The sequence below is a fragment of the Megascapheus bottae genome, chromosome 9, assembly GCF_031878675.1.
Source record: "Megascapheus bottae isolate mThoBot1 chromosome 9, mThoBot2.hap1, whole genome shotgun sequence".
Classification (NCBI taxonomy): Eukaryota; Metazoa; Chordata; class Mammalia; order Rodentia; family Geomyidae; genus Megascapheus; species Megascapheus bottae.
Genome location: NC_143517.1, coordinates 63,579,385 through 63,606,771, shown reverse-complemented (window position 1 = coordinate 63,606,771; position 27,387 = coordinate 63,579,385). Strand labels below are relative to the sequence as shown.

Sequence of the window (27,387 nt, the reverse complement as noted above, 5' to 3'; positions counted from 1 at the left end):
TGTGATTGCTCTGAAGGAGAGAAAGTGGGCCATACACTCACTACACTGGAGCAGCTTCCAGAAGCCTGTAAGTGAAGGGATAGATTTTCCCCTTGTTTCTCTGGAAAAGAACTAAGCAGTGGAAACCATTTGAAACTTCTAATTTTCAGATTGATAAGACAATAAAGATACTAAATTTGTCACAATTTGTTACAGCAGCAAGGAAAGCCAATAGGCTTTCCCTCCCAGGTTTTTAGTCTCATTTTAAATGAGTCTAAAAAAAGCATCTGAATCTTACAACTGGAAAAGGAAAAAAGAGGGTTTTTTTCCCTCACTCTATTTACACCTATAATTCAATATTGCATCTATTCTATAACGTATCTATTGTAAAGATCTTAAAAGAAAATCACTTCTTACTACACTAATGTGAATAAGTACTCTAAGTACTCAATCTTTGCTTGATTCCAGGCAAAGGCATATGCCCAGGTACAACCACTTGTAAATAACAAAAAGAGTCTTGCCACAAGATCAAGTTCCAGACCCCAAGCACCCATTCACACTGCTCCAGTCCATGGGCCTGGCACACTCATGTGAGAAACAACTCATCTCTCCTCAAAATCCACAACTAGAAAATAAAATGAAAAGCAAACTCTTGAAGTCTTACTCAATGATCCTGAATTAAATCATTACCAAATCCAAGAAAGAGACATTAAGACCGCCGTCCCTTTAATAAGTGTTCATGGAATACTCATCTGTGCAGGCTGAATTCTGACTGTTAAGCAGGGAGAGAGGCAAGGGGAACATGTCAGCCTCTCTGCCTGCAAGGCACTTAGGTTCTCCTGAGAGCATCTCATAGGGCCAACAAAGCTCTATCATTCAGGAAGATACAGGCCAAGATGGAGACGAAGAAAAGGGACCCAGGCTAAGAATACAGAAGGACAGGATGCCATTCCCTGCCAGACAAGGGGCCTGCAGACTTCACAGGTCATGGCTAACCTGAGGCTGGCCTCCCTTCCAATGTCTGCACAGTATTCAAGACCTGTCTGCATCCACTTTGGAGTCTCTCCTAAGTCCCTCTTCCCACGCAGACAGGGATAATGTACTGCTTCTAAGCACTTCCATGGCACCCTATGCTGTCTTTATTACAGCACTTACAGTGCAATATAAATGTCTTTTAATTTGGCTGCTCCCCCACCATGGTGAAAACTCTTTAAGCAGGCATAAAGTATTATGGACTGGGTCCCAACACTGAGCCCAGCCCTGATGCTCCCCAAGTAAGCACCGAGCTGCCTTTGAGCTTTGGGGAGGGTATGGGATAGCAAACACCCTAGGCCTTCTCCTTAGTTTTCCCCAGAAAGCTACACAGTGACTTCCTCAGGGTCCAGAAGTCTGAAGCCAAAATAGTACAGTAAGAGCCTCTTTTACCTCCAAATCATTGGAAGTACTGTTTGGTATGAATTCTTTACCAGAATACAGTGTTCTACCAAAAGTGTGAGGCCAAGAATTCATGTACATGCTTGTCAGTAACTATTTCAAGTATCTAACTGAATAGGAGTACAGTCTGTGTCTATCAGTCGGAAACGAAGACAATGATTTTGATAAGCTGAGTACCTAGTAATATGTAAGTATTCACCACAGGGTGATGCTGATGAAGCTAACTACTAGTGGAAAGGTAGCCATGGCCCCTCACCAACTCTGGAGACCCAGGAGCCAGAGCAAGAGCTCCTAAGGGATGAATCCAGGACAATGGTGCACCAGTTTATGCACCGTGATAGTAAACAATTACAACCCACAAAGTTAAATAATAACCTATACATTTATAAGATAAACAATATGATGAAGAGGAGAGTGGGAAAGAAAAATGGAAGAGGGACAGGGAAAGGAGAGAGATGTCCCTTTTCAGAGAATATAAAGAATTAAATGTGGATGCAGTGAATAAGGTAGAAAAACTGACATTTTGTAAGTGTCATAGTAACTGTAAAGTTTCAGGCAAGATTCATTAACAGATGCTAAAATTTATGAGGGGGGAGATTAACAAGGAACAGAATATTTAGTCTTAAGCATCCTCCACAAAAGTACCAACTAACTACAAAAGAAAAGCAGTTACTTTTCAGGGGGCTAAGCAGGTGATTAGCTGTCCCCATAAGACAAAGCCCATGGGCAGCAGTGCCCTGGCGTGATGCACCTAGAAGCCACTCCTCCCTCTCATAAGCACGCCTGCCAATTAGTGCATCCAAGGAAACAATGGGACAAGAAGCCAAACCAACAGGCCTGTGCTTTTCCTGAAATGTTAGCTATCATGAGAGGCAAAGGAAGACAAAGAATTTGTTCAAAATAAATTCCTGGAGACTTCCCAACGAAAGGTAATGTGTGACCTTGAACTGGATCTGTAAAAATGGAACAACTGACAGAGTAGCAGACTGATGAAAGTTAACAGTGCCATATCACTGATGAACTTCATTTTATCTCTACTAGAGGAAAGGAAGACCAAGGAATTCCAGCAGTTAGGTCAAGAAACATACACAACAGATACACACATAAACATGTACGTTCTCTCTGATAAATCACAAGACTACATCCACATACATAATACATGTAGCTTTCTTTGCAATGAGTCATGAGAATAGATACATATATAAAGTAGAAATTGTTAGGACATATATGGCAAAACATTCACTGATGAATCCAGGCAGGATGGGAAGCATTCTTAGCACCTTCTTTTTTAACTTTTAGCCAACATTATTTCCAAATAGCAAGTTTAATGCCAAGAAGAAATATAGTCCTTAACAGTGGGAGAGGAAGTAGAAGAAGACAATCAAACAGCTGTCACATAGTAGCAGAGGCAGGAACATGAAGATAAACGGAAACACAAGACAGGAGACCCTCCTACAAGGGCCAGTAAAGTTATACCTTCAGGTCCAAGTCGTCTCCCCTGCCTAGCAATACCTTCTGTGTCCAGCTAATTCCTATTTGAACAAGAAAGCCAATGAGGTCCTGAGACAAACCAGAGCTCTTCTACATGAGCACTCAACACACTCTTTAAAACTTGCCCTGTCAAGTCTGGCACTGATGGCTTACATCTATAATCCTAGCAACAAAGGCAGACGAGATCTAAGGATCGCAATTCAAAGCCAGCCTGGGCAGGAAAGTCCTTGAGACTATTTCCAATCAATCCCTAGAAATCTAGGGCACTAGACTTGAACACAAAAGCCCAGGAACAGCATCCAGACTCATTTATCCTATTGACATGTTTATCCCCCACTGGATCACAGAATTTTTGGAAAAATAAGATGCTGACGTCAGCAACAGCAGCAAATATTTACTATTTACTCTACACTCACTATGTGCCAGAAATCTCACTAATTCTTCATGGTATCTCTTTCTTAAAGCTAACAAAAACTCCAAAGCAGATTTAGTTGATTTTTTTTTTTTTTTTGCAGTACTACGGACCTCATTCTTGCTAGGATACTATTTTACCACTTGAATCATTCTTGGTTTGTTGTTTTGCAGTTTTATTTTTTTTTTGGGGGGGGGGGAATTGTGTCAGCACTGGGGTTTAAACTCAGATCCTCATGTTCTTTCTCAGTTTTTTTCTAATCACAGTTGGTATTCTAACACTCAAGCATAGTTCCAGTCTGGATTTTTGCTGACTAGAGTGTCATGGACTTTTCTGCCAAGCTGACTTTGACCTCAGTCCTCAGATCTTAGTTTCCTGACATGCTAAGATTACAGGTGTGAGCTCTTGTCCCTCTTTAGGTGCTTAGTTTGGGTTTTTCTTGTTTCTTAATCACCATTTTACAGATATAAAACTGAGGTCAGTATCACAACACAAAGAAAGGTAGAGCCGTTACAAGATGTACAGCTGCTATTTTCCTTACGAAGTAGCCTAATTTAATTTCAGTAATATACAATTTTCAATGCCACTTGCATATCACAGGCAAGCTGAAGAGGGATTTTTGTGTTTAACTTCTTAATTCTCTGAGCATAAACAAACTGAAAGCAAGAGACAGAGGAGGTGCAGATAGTAAGAAGAGCCATTCTTTAAAAATAAAAGCAAGAGCCAAGCAGCTCTGTGAAGTAATCTAGAGTACCCAATTAATGTAGAATAGTCAGTCAATTTAGAAGATCACAAACATCAGGTGAATAAAAGAGTAAAAATTTTGATGTCCTGTAAAGTTTCAATACAGGTATCTACAATTCAGCCCAGCAATCATTACTAAAAATAGTCATGGCTTTGTCCAAGCTTTCCTAGGCTTTGTTACCTGTCAGACAAGCTCTTTAGCCCTGTCTCAGTAGACAATAGAAGGCAGGAGGGAGCAGGAATTTCCACATTGCTGACAAGCCTTTTGTTACCCAGTGCGCTTCCTTACACAAACCAAAGATTTTGATATACACACTCCATTGCAAATTAACAACTATGATTTCCCTCTCGGAAAAAAAAAAATGGATTACACTGCCAGTAGCTATAAATGAGACTATCGTAACAGCTTCTTGGAACAGTTTTCAGTCCAATACTTTGATTACTTGGGGGGGGGGTCCCAGTGACCCTTCTAAGAGAGTTGATCGCCTTTAATAAGCTACAGAATCTTCTAAACACTAGAACACTGCCTGTGAAGTCACCAGGAATAAGTGAGGGTAGGTTGGGGGGGGGGGGACCTACAAAACAAAAAGGGGCCTTGATTTCTGCAAATACCAGTTACAAAGTATCAGAAACATGGAAAACAATAACAATACATGGTATAAATTAAAAGCCCTGTATGCTTGTCCATCAAAAGCAATTTCTGGAGAACTGAAGTTCAAGATAGCTACAGCTATAGATGGAAAAGGGTATCCCAGCTATGGGGGCGCCATCTGGTGGAGGTGAATCAGAGCACAGTGGTATAAATGTAATGAAAACAGCAAAAAAAAGTAAAATAGTGAACATGTAAAGGTCTCTTCTCTCATTACAATGTCTCATTGGGAAACTAAACCACATGTAAGGTTTATGACAAAGACATCAAAAGAGCTCTTCTTACATAGTCAAGCCATAAGCCATATCACCATACCAAGAAAGAACACCAATAATGCACCAGAACACTTAAAAACCTTCAAATAGCAGCCAGGGTTGATTGGTTCAAAAATTATGAAAAGTGAAAGAATTACAGAAATTCAGAACTTGGTAATTCAGAGTAAGATTTCATATTCCTGCAGAGGTGGTAGAGTGTCCACACAGGCTGTAAAATTTTATGAAACATCATGTGTTCATTTAAGCTTCAGGTGTTGTAGCTTGAGCATAATAAAAATCAGTTGGAGCTGCTGTTAATTTTGACATGAAAGAAGCTTCCTAAAGATGGACTTTCTCTGTCAGTATGTCCAGAATTAGAATGCTAAAATCATTCTAATAGTGGAAAATTACATAAAGAAATGCAATTAAATGATTTATGTATTAAACTATCATTATTCTATGTTGTCTGAGAAGGGCAACTAACACATATCTGTCTTAAGGCACTGTACAAAAACAGCAGGTGATGATTAAGTACTTGTTATCTGATAGGCACTACACTTATGCCTAAAACACCAACTTCATAAAGAAGGCATGTATTGATTAATTTTACAAATAGGGAAAATGCTCTGAGAAATTAGATTATTTGCAGAGTACAAAATTGTCCACTCTGGGGCTGGGAGTTTGGCCTAGTTATAGAGTACTTGCCTAGCATGCATGAAGACCAAGGTTTGATTCCTTGGTACCACATACATAGGAAAAAGCCAGAAGTGGTGCTGAGGCTCAAGTGGTAGAGCTCTAGCCTTGAGAAAAGACTAAGGACAGTGCTCAAGCTCAGGACTGGAAAAAAAAGCCTGTCAACTCCTATAATGACCTGGCTCTCCTCATCTACCAGATTCCCTGTGCTGGCATGGATAGAAAGTTTCCCATACTACCCATCCAGCCACAAGTCTGTCCTATACTCAGGGTGCAACCTTTCCTGTTCACCACATCATCCCTCCAAGACCACAAAGTGAATGTGAGAAGTTGTGATATTAAAACTCCCTACCAAAAAGTAAATACATAAAACAAAATAAATAAAAACAAAATAAAAAATGTAAATGCCCTCCAAAAGCCAAACATATAAAGCCACACACAGTGAAAGGTGCCACTACCTCCTGGTGCTCCTACAACTCTGCACATTGGCTTGCAGTTACGCAGCCCTGGGTTTGAATCCTGGCTAATCCCTTACTAGCTATGTGACCACTGGAAATTATTTGACTTCCTAATCTCAATTCTATTATCAATAAATAAGGTAAAAATACTTCCTCTTTTAAAGTTGTTAGAAGAAATTAAACAAATTAATATATTTAGGGAAGGGCTAGTTGTGTTGAGAGGGATGGGATGAAAGGGGTAACAGATCAAGATGTATTATACTTATAAACTGACATGTTGAATAGTAATCCCTTTAGACAATTACATGTATGTATAATAAAGATATAATTTAAATACACACACACACACACACACACACACACACACACACAATTATAAAGCATACTTGAAATCCCAGCTACTTCAAAGGCATAGATCAGGAGAATTATAATTTGCCGAGTGAAGCACAAAGCTAACTTAGAGGCCTCATTTAAACCCATAAAATAAGTGAGTTTGGCAGTCTATAATCCCAGCACTGCAGAAAGTGAAGGTAGGTAGACCACAGTCTGAGATCAACTCTAGACAAAAAGAAAAAGAAAAAAAATGAGAATTTTACCTGGAAAACAGCTAAAATGGGAAAGGGGGGGGTCGGCTGAGGGGTTGGCTCACATGGTAGAATTCTTACCTAATAAGCATGAGTCCTAATTTCAAATTCCAGTACTGCCCAAAACAAATAATAATATTAGTACTGTAATTACTATTTCTAAAACATGGTAAACTAGAAAAGACAAGAATGTAAAATAGAATAGACTCTTGATAAATGGTAGCTGCTATTATTACTGAATCTAGACAAATATATTTTAAAATACTTCCCTCTAGCGGGAAGCCAAAATTATTATTTGTAGAACCACGTTCTTGTACAAATGCTCATTTTCTAGAGAATTCCTAAGTATATTATAAATCTCTGATGTATTCTGAACCAATTGTCTCAATGATGAACAACATTAAAGCACAAAGACCCTTGTGCCTGACAGGTTCCTTCAAGTTAAACAGACCCTCAAATAAGAATTTTACTACAAACTTACCATACCAAATGCTTTCCTACTTTCTCTCTGGCCACTGAATTATATACACAATTAAAATCCTTGCCTTGCATACTTGCTGATGGAAAAATATTGCCAGAGAGCACAGGAAAAATAGTAGGCATGTCTTTCTGTTACAGTCAATTTCACAAACCTCTTAAAAATGTATCTACACCGATGGAAATTCCTATGGGCCTCTATTATAGCAAATTTTCATTTAAAGCCAAACAATATTTACCGTGTGCTTTTTAATCTCTTAAGTGTTCTATCAAAGTACTACAGTCTGACTGCTTAAAATCTGCGCACCTTGGCTGGGCAAGTTACTTTTCTGAGCCAGCTGCAAGATTTCTAACAAGCAACAACAACAACAAACCAACATTAATTAATTAATTAATTAATTAATTAATTAATTAAAGGAGGTCATGGCAGGGATAAAACCAGCTACCTTGCAGATCTTGCATGGATGAGCAATAGCACCTGGCACAGAAGAGGCCCTCCCCCAGTGTGGAAGCTTTTACTGAAATCATCATTCCCAATGTTAAGGAACGCCCTATTTTGCTGCTTTTGAAAAAATATAAGTCATTCTTCAGTCACAAGGATCGGTGACAGAGGAGTCTTTTGATGTCCAAGTTGCAGCTAGCATACAACAGCAAATCAACTGCTCCTCTGTCTTAGAGTTTATGTGTGGCATCTGGACTTGCAGATTAACTCCTTCAGGTAAGATCTGGCATGTGACAAGGGCTTCAAAAATTCTAGTTTGGGCCGGGAGTTTGGCCTAGTGGTAGAGTGCTTGCCTAGCATGCACGAAGACCCGGGCTCGATTCTTCGGTACCACATACATAGCAAAAAACCAGAAGTGGCGCTGAGGCTCAAGTGGTAGAGCTCTAGCCTTGAGAAAGTCCAAGGACAGTGCTCAGGCCCTGAGCTCAAGCCCAGGACTGGCAAAAAAAATAAATAAATAAAAATTCTAGTTTATCAAACAACAACAAAATCGCACTAAAGGTTTAAAGAGTAAGAGTTAATTGGCTTAACAAGTGCCTCAGGTAAGAATAAAAATAAATAAACCTCTGGATCAAAGCAGATCTGACCACATCTTCTTGCTGCTTCCTCCTATGGTTCAACCACACTTGAGACTCCACCATGTTCTTCTGCTTGTTTTCACTAACATCTCCAGAGCTGCTAGACTTCACCCTGTGCCAAATCAAGTGCTCTCAGGGGATAAGGAGCAAAGTTCTTCAGTGACTTTGTATCCACAATTTATCTTTATGATATTTCAAACTCAACTGTGAAAACGACAACTAGAATTCAGCTTGCAACCCCCACTGCAACGCACCAAGAAGAAGGCTAGCAGCTGAAGCCACCAAGACCAGATTTTGCAGGATATCCAAGCAAAGAGTGATGAGGATCTCACCTCTGCCAAGGGAGATAAATCAGACAGTGGAACCCCTTGTGAAGAAAGAGAAGCAAGCAGAGAAAACAGCAGAAGTGTGATGGGTGAGGTACAAAAGCAGATACATCATTTATCTTTCAATCTAGCATGGCCAGGGAAACAAGAATAAGACATGCGTAAAGAAGCCATGATTGCCATTCTCCTTTGTCACTAAGGTACCAATTTAGCCACTCAGACCTCTGAAGGTCAGAGTGGCAGGTTGAAACCAACAAGGAAGCCTGAACCTCTGCTCTGACATTTTGTAAGTACAATCACCTTGGCAAGTTACTGCAATTGTCAGTCTTGGTTTCTACAAGTGAAAAGCTGGCTTCAATAACCTCTTCCATCCTTGGACTGTCAACAGTATTCGGATTATAAACATGACCAGACAGAAAAGGGTCTCAAAAATGTTTGCAGCCTTCCTATTACAGTTAAATCTAAACAATCGAGTCACCTCTAATTCAGAAGGACAGGCAAAAAACTCACAAGGTGTTCTGTCAGAAAGAGGCTATTTTATAAACCTAAAGGCCCACCCTGCTGCCTACCCCAGGAATGGAAACAGCTTCGCCCCTTCACTCTGGGACCCAGCACAAAAACCTAGCAAGCATACTGAGCCCTGGATAAGCACGTTATCAATGTCATCTGCACTGTAACTCACAATCACTGGATCACTGAATAGACTCTGTAAATGGAGAGACTTTCTATCCAGAAGAGAAACAATTAAAAACTAATAACCACACCCTCCTCTGGATGAAGCAGAGAACCACACATGATAACAGCAAGCATCTCACAAACAGAATTCTTCAATTCTCATTCTTCTCTCACTTTACAGGTCTGTGGAAAGTCAAGAAATGAGAGATTCCCAAGGGATCCCCTAAAATGAGAAGTTAAACCATTGGGTTTTACACATTATAAAGAAATGCGTGTAGGACAAAGTAATGAATGTCCTTTTTCACATCAATATCAATCTCTCTCCCCACCCCACTCCATACAAACTAAGGAATGTTAAGAAGCTTAATCTTTGAAAAACGGGATATGGAAACTATTCACTCTACAATATCAACACACTACCCTTGTAGGTACACAATGCCTGTTTTACTTGAGTCGTCCCCTCCACTTCCTCCAAATACATTTTGGCAGGGAGTCAGATGATCCATACATCATAGCAGATAAATAAAAATGCAGTGCTGCATAATTTTATTTAATGATGGGCTTGGTTTGGATGAAAATCACTCAAATCTATGGCAGAGATCTGGAGTAAACTGGAACTCTTTAGACAAGTCTGAGGATGCTCAGCTGTAAGTCAACACATCCCCTACTAGCCAATGCAATATAAAACAAGCAAAGCCATTCTCATCTCTAATTAACCTCCTCAGCAAGAAACACAACGTCAATTCAAATTCAGTCTATAGACCCTTGGGAGAGGAGGGAGATGGAGGGAGGAAGGCCAAGAAGAGAGAGAAAATACCAAAGCCTATTCATTTTTATTCTATTTTAACACAATCAGTTCTTTTTTTAGAGAAACAAATTCATTGGGCACAAGAAAAGGAGACTCACTTAACTTGAGAAAAATCAAAACAAAAATCAAGAACTAATGCCCATTGTGAACACAAGTCTAGACAAAGTATAAAAGTCACTCTGTACTAGCTATGATTGCATCTCTGACATCATCTTTGCTCAACTAACTTCTTAAGGGTTGTTAGAAACAACAGTAATTCACCCAAGAAGATGATTTTTAATGACTATGACTTATGTGCAATTTTCATTACTGTCATGTGTTGATTACTAAATTTTAACAGTAGTGGAAGAGCCTTAATTCACAAGTGCCTTTTGACCTGAACGTTGAAAAACTGTAAGGCAAGTTTACAATGGACGCTGGCTTCTTCAAAGAAGACAAACACAAACTTAAAAAAAAAATGATTGCACACATTATTTTTCTTGTATGAAATCAACCAGGGACAATCATACTAACCAGACTGATTTGTGCAGAGTTTAAATTAGCACATTAGAAGTATTTCATTCTGTCTTCTTAGAAAGGTACAAATAGAAAGAGCAAAGGCACTGGAGATAAAAGACCTAGGTTCAAATTCATGTGTAGGTGTCTAGAGCTTATATGGCTAAGATCCTCTGCTTCTTCCCTGAAAAGGACATGGACATCAAGCCTTTGGGGTATGCCAGTGTGGGGATGAGTTAGACAGTGTGTGTCTCCAAATGCCTGCCAACTTCAAATTACTATACAATCACAAGGTACCAGCTCTTACATATATGTCTTACAATAGAGGTTTACAACGCTGGCCGGTCATTTCTAAGGGATTTAGTACAGAAAGCTCTGGCAAAAGTACATTTATTTACTGAAGGCACATATATGTGAGGAAAATGGTTTTATGTCCTTAATAATAAGGTGGTTGCTTTGACTCAAACTTTCCTAGCAATCATTCAGGCTCAGATATTATATTCTGGAAAGGCACCTGTAGTTTGGGAATTACACGACAGAAAGTAATTAGTATTTTAAATGAGAGCACTGTGCACAGTGGCTATATGCCTACGATTTGAGGGAAAACATCTTAGGGTGAAGTGCTCTACCATAACAGTAACAGAGGCAAGCCTCCAAGAGTATCACGTCCTCCTTCACCACAGAGAAATGTGCTCTTATAAGAATTCTATTTTTCAAGGAAAAGAATCAAGTTTCCCATCCAAAAAAACACTAAGTGGCAACATTTTCCCAATACATCGAAGCTGATAGCATTAGTAAAACCACAGAAACCAGAAGACCTAGGAAACATGAAGGAGACAATACTATGGCAACACAGCACAGAAAGAAACACACACACACACACACACACACACACACACACGACTTTGAAAATAAGTCATTACACTTTTAAACTGCTTCCTAACCAGGTGAAAGGGTAGAGCTTAAGTTCGATTCGGCTTTCATTAGGAGAATGCACCTGGTTCCACAGTCCCCGATGCCTAATGGCTCTGATCTCAGACAAAGTACAAAGGAAATCTCTCCGCTGAGATGACAGCCCGGCGGATAACACAAGACACAGGTAAATCATTAAAAAAAAAAAAAAAAAGGCAAGGAGTACAAACCCCACTGTAGGCTGCTCACCAGGACGCAGAAAGGAAGCAACATTCTTTTTCACTATTTCAGGAAGGGCATCCCCTTTACTTTCTCACAAGTTCATTATGTAAAAGAAATTTAAAAAAAACCCAACAACACAAAAGAAGTAGCTATTCAACGTAAGAGAGCTCTGGTAAGCCTATTTCTGTTCAGCAATTCACACCGGCTTACATTCCTAGCGATGCAAAGTCTCTGGACCAACCTTCACTGGAGTCAATGACGCACACCCTAATCCAAAGAACAGCCCAGAGGCCAACACGGGAGGTGGCGGGTGTGAGGCTGTAGGTACTATGCACACACGGAATATGTCTGCCTCCTCTTTTTTTTTCTCTCCCAGCCTTAGGAGCAGCAGCCCTAGCTTGAACTAGCAGGGACCCCAGGCTGTCCACCCCGCAGTGATGATCACATGGGGAAGGGGCGCAGCGGCCATCAGATGAGGTTTCTGACATAATATCCCGGAAGAAAAGAAAGAAAAGAAAGAAAAAGAACAGAGCCGACCGCGGGGGGGGGGGGGGTCCGCCTGTCCATCTTCCAGGGGGAGCAGCGCGCGGCGGGCGCGGTTTACCTTCCATCCTCCCCGAGGACTGGGACGCTGCGGGAAGCCCGGGAACTCCAGGCTCGGGTAGGCGTGCCTCCATCCACCCGAGTCCGGCGGCCGCTTCCCAGCTCCGGGCGTCACACCCCGGGCTGCCTGGAGGAGCGGGACGACGACAAACGGAGCCGGGCTCCTTTGGCAAAGGGCCCAACCTTCCCTCCCCCCCCCCGTCCCCACCCACCCACCCAGGCAGCCGCCGAGGGGGAGGGTCACCCCCGCCCCGAGCTTCCCCGCTCGCATCCGGGGGGTTCTCCGCGCCCGCCCCCGGGGAGGACGCGGGCGATCGGAGGGGATGGGCTCGCACTCCCCGGGGCCGCCGCCGCGCTCCTCCCCTCCGGCCTGGCTGTCGGGGTCTGACCGCTCCCCCCACTCCTCCCCAAGCCTCTTCGGAGGTCCTCCAACTTCGCGATCCGCGCACGCACCTGTTCCCCGCGCCTTCCCACGCCCCCCACCACCCCCGGATCGGAGACCGCCCCCCCCCCCGGGTCCTTCGCGTTCCCCGCGGCCGCACCTGCGGCTCCGACTCCCCGGCTGCCCCTCGTCCTCCCCTCCGCTGAGAGCGGGAGGCGCCCCCGCTCCCCCCCCGACCCGAGACACCCCAGGCTCGTCCGCCGCCCCGCCCCCGTCCGGAACTTTCCGCACGGCCCGCCCCCCCCCCCCGTGCCACCCCCGAGTCCCTGAAGGCTTTCGCCGGGGCGACCCGCCCTCGCCGGCCCCGGCGCCCCGCGGCCCCCGTCCCCGCCCACCCGGCCGGGCGCGGGGCGCCTCACCGCGGTTCACCAGGCGCAGGGCGTGCGTGAAGGAGGGATCCAGCGAGTCCTTCTCCGCCATGAGCTCGGGCAGGTACTTCTCCTCCATGCTCGCCGCCCGCGGGGCCCGGGACCCGGACTCGCGGTGCGCAGGCAGCGGCGGCCCCGCGGCCCGACCCGCCCGCCCGCGGCGGCGCAGACCCGGCCAGACCCCGCGGCGGACGAGCCGGGCGGGCGGCCGGGCGGCGGCGGCGGCCGCTCCTCGAGGCGGGCGGCGGCGGCGGCCCCTCAGCCCGGCCCCGCCGCCGACCCCCAGAGCCCGCGGGGCGGCCGGCCGAGGGCTGAGGAGAAGCGGGCGCGGGCCCGCGCGGCGGTCGAGGCCCAGCGCCGGGCGGGCGGCGCGCTGCGAGACCACAAGCCGGTAGTCCAGGCTCGCCCGCCGGCGGCGCCCGCGCCGAGCTCCGCCACCACCCGCCCCGCGCGCCGGCCACGCGCGCTCTGAGCCGCCGCTGCCACCGCCGTCGCCGTCGTCGTCGCCGCCCCCGGCCCGCGCGCTCTGAGTCGCCGCCGCCGCCGCCGCGCGAGCGCTTGGCCGCCCCGCCCGCCGCGCATGCGCACGGCCCCCGGCCGCCCGGCGCGCGCCGCCTGGTGGGGCGGCCGTGCAGACCGCGGCGGGGGGCGGGCGGCGGCGGGGGGGAGGGCAGTGCCTGGGCGCCTCCCGCCGCCCGGTCCCCCCAGCTCCTCCCGGAGCGTGCGCCCTCTCACAGCGCCTGCTGGGAAACTGAGGCCGGAGGTCAGGCGATGGCTCGTCCAAGGTCACCCAGCCGGCGATCCCACCCCCCCACACCCCGGGGGAGGGAGAGCGAGGGGGAGCCGCGATCGTCCCCGCCCGGCCCGGGGAGGCGGCGGCCGGGGAAGCGCCCTGCCTCCCCGGGGCTCTCCGGGGGGACCGGGGCCGCCCTGCCCACCCTGCCCTTCCCCAGGCCGGCGCCAGGCCCAGGCCCTTCGGGGCGCCTCGGTCGTCCACCCCGACCCCGGGTCCCTACACTGGCCGGCGAGGGGAGCGAGCCCAGCCCCCCCCCGTCCGTCCCCCAGGGGCGCCCCCTCTACAGAGGCTGCCCCGGGTCCGACCCGGATTCACCGGGGTCCCCGGCTGTGCGGTGCGCGCGCCAAGGACTTTCCAGAGTCCTTGGACTGACTGTGGTCTCATCACCACCACCACCAGCTGCAGCAGCCCTGGCCTGACCTTGTCACCCTCCCTGCACTGCCTGGGGACAAAGCCCATCTGCCTTCTCGTGCTCATCTGACCAGGCCCCTCCTGGAGCAGAGCTGGTCCCTGCCTGGGACGCTGAGGGGAGAGGATGTCCCCAGGGTCTGTGCAGGAATCCAGTGACAGGCGTGTTGTGCCTGCTCCTGCCCTGGGTTTCAGGGAAGATGCTGCTTCCCAATCCGCCCCTAAGAATCCTCCTCGTGTCTTTCTTGGGTCTAAATTTGTGAGAGACGATGTGATTGATGGTTAAATGCACGACTCTGCCCACTGGATGTGGCCCTTGACATGTTAGGTCACTTGCGCCCAGTTTCCTTCGCATCAGTGAAGGTGACCAGGCGACATGTTAGATGAGAAGATGATGAGTATTCAATATTTTAACTCATGGTAAACTGCCCAAAACAAATAGTAGAAGCTTAGCTGTCACTCTTTCAGAATTTTCATCCTGTCCTGGCTGCCCTCTGGATCTGACTTTCACCTCCCGAAGACACTGGGCAAAACTCCCTGGGCTATCATCACCGCTGGTTTTGAGTGTGGTCCTAGCAGACTGAGGATGGATTTGTGATGGGCAGACTCCTGTTCTGACCCTGAGCTTGAGCTACACCTGGGAAGACAAAGAGGGAGGATGATGGCAGCCTGGCTCCACGCTGAGGCCTGGCACCTGCTTTGCTGGTCAGCCTGAAGGCTGAGCTTCAATACCCCAATATCCAGGGCCCACCAGAAGTCCTAAGGAGGCCACTAGAAGGCCTATGGAAAAATGTTTTCTCCTTTTATAACTACATGAAAGCACATACCTCTGTCTTACTACAGTCTTAAGTTGAAGCATAATTTCCTAACAGGTAGGAAGAGGGGGCAGAATGCCTAACGTGAGCCCCAAGAGGAGAGTAGGGATTAGGTTGTGCTCCTAAGTACTAGGGACCTGGTAGTATGAGAGTAGTGCTAGTTGGCCTTCGACTCTCTTCTAACAGTTCTCCTAGTTATTTTGCAACAGTGACAGTCCAAACCTTGATTAATCACTGTTTTTTTTTTTAAATCAAGTATAGACTCAGTGCCAGGCTTTGTGCCAGTTGCTTGGCATAAAGTTCTCCCAACACCCTGCAGCAGAACAACTATTGGTTGTCACTTGCAAATCAAGAAATCAAAGCTCAGATTCATTTAATACTTTGCTTAGCATTTCACGGCTCTCAGTAGGGGATCCAAGTCCATGTGATTCTAGGTACTCCCTCTTCCCAATCCTGCCTTCCCAGGTAACACTAGAAGCTGCCCTGCCCTCACCCAAGCAGTTGGCAAAGATAGCCCGCTAACAGCTGGGGGAGAGGGGCTATGCTCCCAGAAAAATGACAAGCAAAGACACTGAATCTTCTGCTCCTAATCCTCCTCCTCACAGAACTTTCTAAAAGGGTAGATGCCCAGCACATGAGTGCCCCTGCCAGGTTCTGCAGGGAAAAGGGGCACAGATATCTCTGTGAGATACTCAGGAAATTGTCTCCACCCACCAGCCTGGCTGAGCCTGGGCTATGGGGTATGGCTGTACATTGATGCACACTCTGCTCATCTCCCGGAGGTCTCCAACCAAGTCTCTAACACTCCACATGAAAATGAGATAACTGGATGTTGAGGAAAGTTGTGACTTTCCTTCAGATGCCTGAAGGTAATACTCAAACTCAGGTGATTGCGCTTCCAGGCCAGAGATCTCTCCCCAAATAGATCAGTACTCACTGCTGGAGTACTGTGTGCAGACTGCTTTTGAGTCCACGGTGTGAACAACTCCGACATTTCAAATGCCACATCAGCCAACGGCACCAGCAGGTTGGCTGTGGACTTCCTGTATGCCCTTCTGCATGGAGACCCTCAGATACAGGAAGTAACACAGGCTGCTTTCTCCTCAGAACTGGGTCAAGGACTTGTCTCTCTGGCACCCTCAAGTAGCATTTCCCAAACCATTCTCACCCCTCATCCCTCACCCCACATTTAGACCGTCAGCAAATTTCTGCAGCCCCAGCTGGATTGCTGTCTGTTAGAAACTTCACCTGTAGCCTGACCCCCCTCCCTCCTGGAGAGAGAAAGACAGCCGTGTTCCTGACCTCTGAGACACCAGCTGAAGCCAGCCAGACTGTCGCAGCCATTCACTGGTGTCAGAGGATGTGCAGAACACAGAGAGTGTGTCTGGGAGGTAATGCCTCTGTTTTGAAGGATTGCTGCTGTCATTGCAAGCTTTCTGTTCCTTTTGTTTTAAGAGGTGCGAGCCCCATCTTAGTTAAACACTTGGTGCTAAAGTGGGCAGTGCATTATCAAGCACTCACCATGTCTGAGCAAACGGAGAGGACAATGCTGACCTTACAGTAGGTTTCACTGTAAGGCTTAAACCCAGCAGTAGAATCCTTGTAGGCAACTAGCACCTCTTAAAGCTCACCCACTCTGCTTTCTCTCTTCTCCATCAGGGTCTTTGTGCTCCTGGTCATACTTACCACATCGGGGCCTGAGCCTGTGTGGACCCCTTCACTTCCCACTGTCCATGGCACCTGCTCAGCAGCTCCGCCTCAACACCTGACCCAGGGATCAGTCCACACAAGCTCTCCTTCATTCAGGAGCGTTTTCTCCTGATAGGCAGTGCCCTGCTGGCCCTGCTACCTGAGACAAGTGTTTGTCATGTGAGACGGGCACCAAAAGATGGCATACCCTCACCTAGAAATCAGTCATGTATGTGATGAGGAAAAAGACACCAAGAATGTTCACTGTGGTCTGTGACTCCAGTTGTGACAGCAGGAAGGGTATTTTCAAAACTTGCAACTGTGGTTGGAAAGGCTTCACACAAGTCGGGGAGGAGGGGGAGAAAGACTTCAAAGTTGGGAGCCCTCACATAGTTTAGAGCCCCCCACCCCCAGATCAGGAGTGGCTTGCTGGGTCCTAGCTGATCTGCTCCTGACTTTTTTCTCCTATTCAACAACCCCCAGCAACCTCCTCCCTTCAGCCACAGAGCAGAGCTCCATTGGGAGTTACTCCATGTTGCTCTGAAAGTTTGTGTGACAGAAAGATAGTAAGGGGAGAGTGGAACACACTTGCACAGGTGCACACAGTTGAGTACCTGCTGATGCACACGTACACACACGCACACGTATACACACACGTGCACACCTATCTATTGCACTCCATCTAGGGACAGATGGAATCTGAACTTATGTCTTCCACCCTTGTCACTCACGTATATGGAGACACCTAGCCTCCTATCTCTGCATCTGTGATCCCTGAAAGTCACTAACCTCCCCTGGAGACTTGGACGATGGAATAACCAGTTCTCTTACCATAGCAATAGCTGTTCTACTTCTGTTCCCAGCAGCTCAGGCCCACAGATATTGCATTTACACCCCCTAGTGGCTACATTTTAAAAGCTCATGCCCCAAAAGTTTATGTGGTTTGATGATGATTGAGATTGAGACTGTTTACCTCTGAGAAAAAATGTTAAATGGGATTGTAATGCCATCCCCGGAAGGAAGACAACGGAATATGATCTTAAATCAAAGACTATAACGAAGAGGCAAACAACCAAAGGAAAGAAAAATATGACAGAGGAAAAAAGAACAAAACAAAGGAAACCAGAAGACAATAGGACAGTGATCAAAAGAATAATAGCAACCAAAATGACGAGGACAGAGTCAGTGTTAGCAGATTGCCCTGTGGCAGTATGAAGAGGACAAACAAGCCAGGCATGGGAGGGAACAGGGTCCCACTTTTGGCACTTTCTGCCACTGTTTCTCTCCTTATAAAAGGGCACAGTTGTTCCCTTCCTATTTTATGGATACCTGATGAGACCAATAAAGGCTTTGCAGAGAAAACGCTGAACGTTGCTCTGAGCTCTCAGATATAACCATCACAGAACTGTGTTTTATTATTTTCCTCCATGCTGTAGCTTCTCCATCCCCATCCTTTACTTTGTGGCCTAAAAGGTGAGACGGAGATGCTGGCATGCAGAAGTACTGGCTGTATTTCAACAATGTACCGACATATCACCCCCTCTGGTGCTCTCTGAGATGCTGTGATTTGAAAAGCACTGTTGAAATGTAAAACATTACTGCCACAGTAGTAAAAGTATTTCGTGTCCATCGCCTAGCTCACTATTTCTTGTCAGAAGGCATAGAGATACACACAAAACAAGTCCAAGCTCACTAGCAAATTGTTTTTAACCATGGAAACTGCACCTATCTGAGTTCATCAGCATAATCAGAAACAAAAGTTTTTGTTGGTATCAAGTTATCTTCAGTATCCGAAGAGCTACAAAAAGAGTAATGCGGTTTTTTTGTTAAATTTCACTGTGCAACTACAATACATCTAGGTCTCATATAAAAACTCCAGCTTGCACTTATGTTTTCCTTTAGTTAACACATGAAGAGCTAAGTGTAATTAAAAATAATGGCTATAGAAAAAAGAATATCCATGAAGTTCCTGAAGTTGAAGTTGAATATGTACTTGTATAAGATCATTGCATTACCAAACAAAGTCCAGAACAAACATGGGGTCAGTGACCCCATGCATCTCTTTGGGTTTCATTCTCTGGGTTCTCTACATTGTAGCTCTCACCTTCCCATAAATCTCAGCAATCATACAGGCCTGCCTTGGATTTATCCAAGGCATTCTATAACATCCTGCCAATTCCTTGCTTGATGATGGGAGTAGAGAGAAGAGGCTGGGTATCCTTGATGGACCTCATGCCACCTACCTCAGACGACAGTTGGTGTGCAGGAATGTCCCATCTTCATCTGAGTAGTCACTCCCTCTCAGTCTTCCCAGTCACATTCTTTGAGAATAGCCTTGCAAGCAGCAGCAACTTTGATATACAAACCATTCTGGCCTGTGCACAATTGCACGCGGTAAGTTACCATGAGGGCCTGGTGATCGAGAACGACAGCTGAGCAGTCAAGCACAGCCAGGGGCTCCCTTCATCAGGTGATGCTTCGGGGCCAGGTGTCTGTGAAGTACAGAGACACACATGAGGTGGCCATGAAGTAGCTAGAGGGCCAGTAGAACAGTACTGCATAGTCACACAGAAGGACAAAGTGAGCTGTGTGCAATCTAACTTTTTCCCAACATCAGTCAACATGAAAGAGATGGTTTTCCATGTGACTGGTGGGGCAAGGGACAGGTGGGGAGGGGACGATGGAAGGGATGACTGACTGAGGTGCACGACACACAGACATTGACATGTTAAGTTCTAACCCCCTTGCACAACCAGGTGAAGATAATTTTTCAAAAGAAAGCAGAAAAGATAGAATATTGCCAAAATATCCAGATATTATTTTGATGTGTTCAATAATGTGAAAATATTAATGATTTTTATGGTATTTTTGGTCATGTCTTTGGAAGCTAGCACTTTTGGCCTAAAACATATCTCATTCCAAGACATAATTTTCAGCAGTAAAAATGTCTTCTTCTGCACATCACCTTTATAATAATAAAAAATTTTAAAATGTCTTATAAAAACTATAAAGGTATGTTCTAAATAACATTAAAGCTTTTCACTACTCTTAGCAGCAATTGAAGTGTTAATTGGCCATAGGTGGCCACTAGCCTTGAGATTGTACATTCTTGGTATTGTATAGTCTAGGGAGATAAGAGATCCATCAGTGTGGAATGGAAAACCCAGTTGTCAATGCTTATATGTCACGTCCTCTTGCCTTAACTCCACAGGAAAGTAGGCCATCCAGGCCTGGTGCAGTGGTTACAAAGATGCCCTTAACATACCCACCTGCTTAACTCAGTCCTTCTGCTCTGGAGTCTTTGGGTGGCCAAATGAATTACTCCTACTCTACCCAAGCATCATGACCTCACCCCAGGCAGGAAAGGAAGAATGAAGAGCTAAATGGAAAGTAAATGATGAGTACCTGTTGGTTCTGCTGTGCTGGTAAGATGCTTTCTGAGAAACCCCACCAAATGGCTTGTGCTCAAGCATCATTAACCAGGAGTACCACACAGAGACACCTTTATGTGCATGGAGCAGAGCTGACAAATGTCATGTTTTACCTGGGCACATTACTACATTCAACAAGGCTAAATGTACTCAGGAAGGCACGGAGGAGGGGACAATGGATGTTTAGCAAACACCTGACACCCTCCATCAGAAATGAATTCTACAGTCATCATTGTACTATTATTACTGTGATCACTGAAATATAGCCATAATCTCAGACATTATCCCCAGTAGGGACTCACACCTTCCAAAATAATAAAAAGTAATCAAGGTATGCATTTTTTTTTTGCTGAAGAAAACAAAACTCCAGGCATACCACATCACATCTTAGAACACAGCTGAATAGTGCATAGACTCAGAGCACAGGGTTGGGAAGGCAGCAGGACCGGACTGCCTTCTTGTGTGTGCTGTGGACACAAGCAGGAAACAACCCTCTGGGTGTGGTTCAGTTAGAAAACACCTGCCTTGAGACCATTGGGTAGAAGCTGGACCTCCACTGAGTGTCAGATGGCAATTTGATTCTGGCAACTGGAAGGATAACTACATAGGGAACTGATGTGTGTTCCCTGAGGTGGGCCCCAACTGTCACAGGTACCAAAGATATTTCTGTGGTACCATTTAGAGACTTGCTTTGGGTGCAGGCCATAACCTTGTGCAATACTAGGCTGATAGATATAGTGCCAACCTCGGTATGATCAGTGTATGACCTTGTTTGTTCTTGGAGAGTTACTTACAATCTAGACTTCACAATAGGATTAATAATATGGCTATTCCATACGTCAAATGTACACGAATGAACAGCTCAGCGCCTACCACATAGAAGAGCTCAGTAAAATATTGCACCAAGTTTTCTTTCATTGTGCTGTAATGAGCTCTGAGTTTTCTTTTGTCATGTAATATACTGGTCAGACTCCTAACAGGAAACAAAGAGTACTCAAAAAAGAGTCATTATTCAGAGTATCACAGAGGGCCATTTACAAGGTGAGGGTGGATGAAGTGGCCCTGTAGCTCAAATGGTATGATGCTAGCCTTGAGCACAAAAAGGCTCAGGGATATTACCCAGGCCCTGAGTTCAAGGCCCAGTACTGGCAAGAAAAAAAAAGAGATAAAGAAAGAAAAAAATGAATACAAGGTGAGGGTGAGGGCCAAAGGAAAATGAAGTGGGCAGGTTCAGCAAAGTGAGCCAACAATGAGAAACCTCACCATCCTGCACTGCAGAAGCAATGGAGAGAGGTGGCTCCAGAGCCTGCGCAAGCTGTAGAGGTGGGAGGAGCCATGGCTACACACAGAGACTGCAGTTCCTGCCCAATGATGGCGTGTCCTGAAAAGAGCCCTCCAAATCATGTGCCCTGACCTCACTCTTCCTCACTGTGGGTTCTGGTAGGAATAACCCCACCCACCCCCTCACCCCCACCCCCTGTCAGCTGAGCCCAAAGAGAAGCTAGAAGTCAAGGAAGCCTAGCACTCTTCCGTAGAGATTGACCCTTCCAGAAGACAAAAATGAGGTTGAAAAGGTGCTGAGTAGACTCATAGTGGCAAAAAGGAGGAAAACTAAACCACTGTGTCATTGTGCAACGTGCTGTAGAAAAAAGATGTCACCTGAAATATGTGGCATTGACTTCCTAGAGTCTGGCTGACTCTTCCCCATGTGATAGTTGACCACCTTTTTCAGGTTCTGTGTACAAAGAATTTTATAGCATGTCTCTCCAACTCACCAAGTAAGCGAGGGCCATCTAACCAGAATTCTGATTGCAACTCTCCAGTGGGAATATGGGAGAGAAAGTGGCAACCTTGTTGCCTGCGATGGATGTTCAATGCTGTGGCTGCTCTTTCCTGGGCCTCTGCCACCCTACAGAAGCAGCAGAGGCTTCCTCTGCACAGAAGTCTAGCTAGGCTCATACTCTACAGGTAGAATTTGTGGGCTCATATCACAACTCTGCCATCTTTAAACTCCCAACTCCAAGTACTTGACTTCATTGCTGAGCCTTTTAACATCACAGTGTCCTCATCTACAAAATGGAGACATCTTGTCCTGAAGACATAAGGAGATTAGGAGAATTCAGTGAGCCAGGACATGGTAGGTGATCAGGACAGTGGGTAACACCAGCATCTGATGTCCTGTAAAATACTAAGCAACACACCGTGAGCTCAGGACCTCTGCATCTCTCTTCACACTAGGGGTTGATCAGCACCAAGGCTGCGGACAGCGACTTCCCTGTGAGTAATGGAGGTCATAATTCCTACAGGAGCAAAGGTAGGAATTCGTCCCTCTCCACTGTCCTGGGTGAGAAGGGAGTGTTTGAATCTCTGAGCAGAAATGGAGGATGTACTTTGAGACGGAGGTTTTAGTCCTCATGGGAGGTAAAGCATAGCCTTGTTTTGCGCAAGAAAGAATGGGGCTTCTGCTTCAAGTGTAAAGGGTAGCCAGTTTCTCTCTACCCGTATCACCTTGAGCTACTTTCTTAACATCTGTATGCTTCAATTTTCTCAATTATACAATGAGATTGATAGTAAAAAAAAAAAAACAACTTACTGCATTTGTTTATTATGAGGATGAAATCAAGAGCTTACAATGGGGGCAGGCACATAGTGTTTCATTAAGATTTCTTAAATGAATAGAATTGTCTTAATACAATAGACAAATTTTTCTGTGTTGATGTCCTTAGTGTCTCATACTGGTCTGAGACACTGCACCCCCTTGGGTGTTGAGATCATATAGAAATTGTTTGTTCAGGAAAGAGACTGCACATGCTTGAATCAGCAAAATCAAAGGGATCATTTATTGATACAAGTCACTCAAATATGCTACTTAGCATGCCATAGCCTAAGAACAATTTGATTTTTTTTTTACAAAAAAAGCCCTAGAGACAAAAGCTTTCCAACATTTCTTGTTCAGGAAAAAATGAATTTGAAGACTAGAAATGAAATTTTTGTTATGTATACAAACCTGGCTGAGGTTTCTTTGAATCTTCATTTTCTTGGCTGTTAACCGGGGAAATATTTTCTTAATTCTCAAATATTTCTATCACCATATCCCAGTAACTCAGTAAAAGGAAATGTTTTCCTTCTCTTTTATTAATTTACTTTTTAGCAGCACTGGAGATTGATCTCAGAGCCTTATGCTTGCTTGACAAGTGCTCTACTACTACATGGGTGGACTACCTCTGCTTCTTGAGTAGCTGGGATTACTGGCATGTGTCACCACACTCAGGCCTTATTACTCGCCTTGAGTAATGATGTCTACAAAGGACTGAGAGATTGAATTTTACAAATGGATCATATTTAAAGAAGCATCAACAACCTAGAAATCCAAATGTCCAGAAGATGTTTTTTTTAGTCATTCAAGCAATGTACTTTTTAAGCAAAAAGAACAAGCTTCTTATCAGAAAGAAGGCTCTATTCTACTTTTAATGAAAGAGTTAATGACTGAGAATCTGTTTTAAGTCTGTTTTCCCTTGCTATTCCAAAATTCCTCAGGCTAGAAACTATATATAAAGAAAAGAGGTTTTCTTAGCTCAAAGATTTAGAGGCTGAAAGTCCAGATTCTGGTGAACCCATCGTTTGGCCTCCGGTGAGTACCTTGTAGCAGGCAGTGTCATAGGGGGACTGTATATAAGACAGAACTCAAAGAGTGAGGTAGGAAGACTGAGGGTAGAGGGGGCCATCTTGCTGTTTTATAGTAAGCTTCTTACAAGAACTAACCAGGATCCTATGAGGATTTCCTTAATCCTTCTAAAGGCAGTGGATACAATGACCTAGAGACCTCCCTCTATCTCGCCTTACCTCCAAAAAGTCCCAACACACCTTATTATCAATAGAGCAAGGAACAAGTTTCCAATACAAGAATGTTTTATGGACATAGCTGAATCATAGCCAAACTGCAGCAGAGGCACAACAAAGCCAAGTGAGACCTTGCAGCCCAGCATTTGAACTCCAGATTGAACCAAATCTTTAACAAGAGCCTTTTTTTGCACTACGTTTCAATTTTCTCAATCATAAGCACCTACCCTATAGAAACAGAGCTTGAGAAATATTATGTACATGAATGGTTTGCACACAATAATAGCTTATCCCATAATAACTGCCTCTTGAAAAAAAACTTCTCATCAAACATCTGCATTAAAGTAGATTTTAAAAATCCACATAAATTGCTCTTGCACTGATGATTTATTTTCTAAATTCCCCAAAATAATAGAGACAGGAATGAAACATTATACTCCAGAGAAATAATAGCACTTCTGTTGAGGAAGCTTTTAAATTTTGAAGTCCACAGAAACTCAGAGCTGGAGAAGTTGCTTCTGAACAGGCCTTGGAGAGGAGCTGAGAATCTGAGGTTGTTAGGAGAGAGGTTGTTAGCCATTGAATAGTTTTTCCAACATATGAATTTGCTTTACAACAGGCCCCTTAATTAGCCTAAGAGTCCTTAAATCAAGTTAGATGATGATTAAATAATTATTGTGGTCTTGTTTTGCACTTATATCCCCATCTTTCACAAAATATTCATCCTTCCTTTTGCACATTTTCTTGCTTTTATTTTCTTCCTTCAGCTCTCTCCCAACTTACTCTCTATATGGGGTAGCAACCCATTGCATGAGTTCTTCATTATTCTATGAATCTGAGAGCTACTCTACTTCCCCTCATCCCACAGTGAGCAACTCCTGTGAATGCCCCTAATGTCCTTGAATCACCTCTCCTTTCTTCCTTCTCCCCTCTCTCCTCTCCTGTCTCCCATTCCTCACTCAGGCTCTAGCCTATTCAGTGATCTAATGTTCTCTGGCCTCTGTCTCAACATCACATAAGACTGGTGTGTGTGTGTCTGTGCGTGCGCGCATGCACACACACACAGGTGCGTGCAAGTGCACCTGTCCTAGGGCTTGATCTCAGGGCCTGGTCACTGACCCTAAGCTTTTTGGCTCAAGGCTACTGCTCTACCACTTGAGACACAGCTTGACTATTGGCATTTTGATGGTTAATTGGAGGTAAGAGTCTCACAGACTTTCCTGCCCAGGCTCTCTTCAAATGGCAATCCTCAGATCTTAGCCTACTGAATAGCTTACGTTAAAGGTATGAGTCACTGACTCCAAGTTTCAGAATAATTCTTTAAAACATAAGTATGGTTTTGTACTTCCTGGCTTAAAACTCTTCCGAGACTTCAGATGAGATTAGATCCTTCATGAAAGCCAACAAGGTGCTGTAGGACAGGAGTCTATTCTGCCAGTTTTTTTTTTCCTAGTATCATTCCAGCTATAGAGATCTTTGGATTTTAGAAGGCCATACCATTGCTTAATTGAACGATTGCTCCTCACCTACAATGGTTCTCATTGCTAATAGTACGAACAATCTCTAATAGCTACCCTATTTTCTATGATTTCCTTCCTCCCTCCACTTACTCTTCCTCCTTCCCCTTCTCCTCTTCTTCCTTCTCAGGACCAAGGCATTGCTTATGGGAATCAGCCATCTGTGCTGTACTAGTAAGCTACACTCCTACTGCGGTGGTCAACTAAGACAGGTTCATCTGGCCTTCTACCTTCTCATCAACCAGCACACACACACACACACACACACACACACACACACACACACACACACACACACACACACACACCCCTTGTTCCCAGACTAGACAACCTAAGCTAGTATACCCAGTGAATCAGTGTGATCTGAGATTCAGTAGACACTTCTGAGTTTAAAGGAAAAAATCTTCTCAGGAGCTTCAAAACTCCTGTGGTCCTCATCTCTGGTTTACCTCCCTGAGCACTGAGTACATATTATGTGTCCTTTATTGCTTCAAGTTGGGAATAGAGTCTCTGTTGCTATCAAGCATAGAATCTAGTAAAGGAGTTAGGCAGGCCACTTACAATTCTCTTGTCATGAGGAAGTGACTTAACCTCCCTGTGTCCCAGGTCTATTATCTGTATGATGGAACTATTAATGTCATCTTCACACTGTTGTTATAGAATGAAGTAAAAATAACATATCCGTTGCTAAGTGCTGACCTAAGGATTCGTATGAGACATAATGAGATAATACAAGAAAGTGCTTAGAATAATAACAAGATGATATATATATATATTCAACGAGTGATAGCTTCATGTTTTGTTATGCAAATAGAGGCATGTCCAAGTGCAGTGATAAGAAATGACATAGGGAACCTTTTTAGTTGGAGTAAGGGAAAACTCCTCTGAAGAGGTCTTTATAAAGGTACTTATGATCATCTGCAGAGACAAAGAGTTCCATCAGAGCGTGAGGTCTGCCATATACCATGAGAAACGCGAGTCTCCATATGTCCTCTGGCCCATTGTGTCTCCTCTGAGGCTCAGGTTCATCATCTACAGATTGAAAATGACAGTTGGAATTGTAAAGAGAGTATAAGGGTACAAGGACTTCATAAGATAATGCTAATGTAGTAAATGTTTAAATAAGATAACTCATATACATTACCAAGCAGAGACTCCCACACAGTAGGCATTAATAAATGCTAGTCATTCCCTATCTCTCCATCTGCTCCCCTGTGCTAAGTATTAGCAACTGCCAAATTAGCAACTGACTTTTCAGATCACTCTTATCACCAGTAAATCAGGCTTTGAAGTCACACTGTGCTATTGTCCAGTCCTGGCTCCTTCAGCATCACCCTAAGTCAACTCAAGAAATCCAGAATCATCCTAATAGCTGACAATTATGCCTTTTGTTATTATTTGCGATGTTGATTAACCTTTGTACATGCTAGACAAGCATTTTAGCATTCAACTAAAGCTCTACCCCACAATAATCATACAGTAAGAGGAATCTATTCTTCACCCCATTTTATAGGAGGGAGAGAAGAAGGGAGAGAGAGAGGGGGGAAGGAGAACAACAACTGTATAAAGGGTATTGTTGTTTCTTCTTTGCATTTAAAGGAATTGAGGGCAATGTCCATTCAACTTCCAAGTCTGTAAGGCATCGGAATGAGTAGTGAAACTTTTCCTCCACAGAATCCTTCCAGACATATCCATGCTGTGTCCTCTCAGGATCATTGTCTACATTCTCAAGTTCACAAAAACTAGTCATTTGACCCAGGCCTAACATATGACCTTGACTTTGTC

General features: G+C 44.8%; 1 protein-coding gene across 3 annotated transcripts in view; it reads right to left on the bottom strand.

Annotated features, from left to right (window-relative positions):
- Window positions 1-13,307, bottom strand: part of Khdrbs3 (KH RNA binding domain containing, signal transduction associated 3) — a 138,897-nt gene extending 125,590 nt beyond the window's left edge. For 2 of the 3 annotated variants that reach the window (XR_016536718.1, XM_090339449.1), the window contains exon 1: window positions 13,098-13,307. Coding sequence is in view for 2 of the 3 variants with exons in the window: in XM_090339449.1 (XP_090195575.1) it covers window positions 13,098-13,185 (88 nt within the window). In the remaining variant the exon portion in view is untranslated. Of the gene's footprint in view, window positions 1-12,297; window positions 12,394-13,097 lie in introns of those variants that run through there. The other variant, XM_090339450.1, reaches the window with a different exon arrangement.
- Between the last annotated feature and the right edge of the window lie 14,080 nt (window positions 13,308-27,387).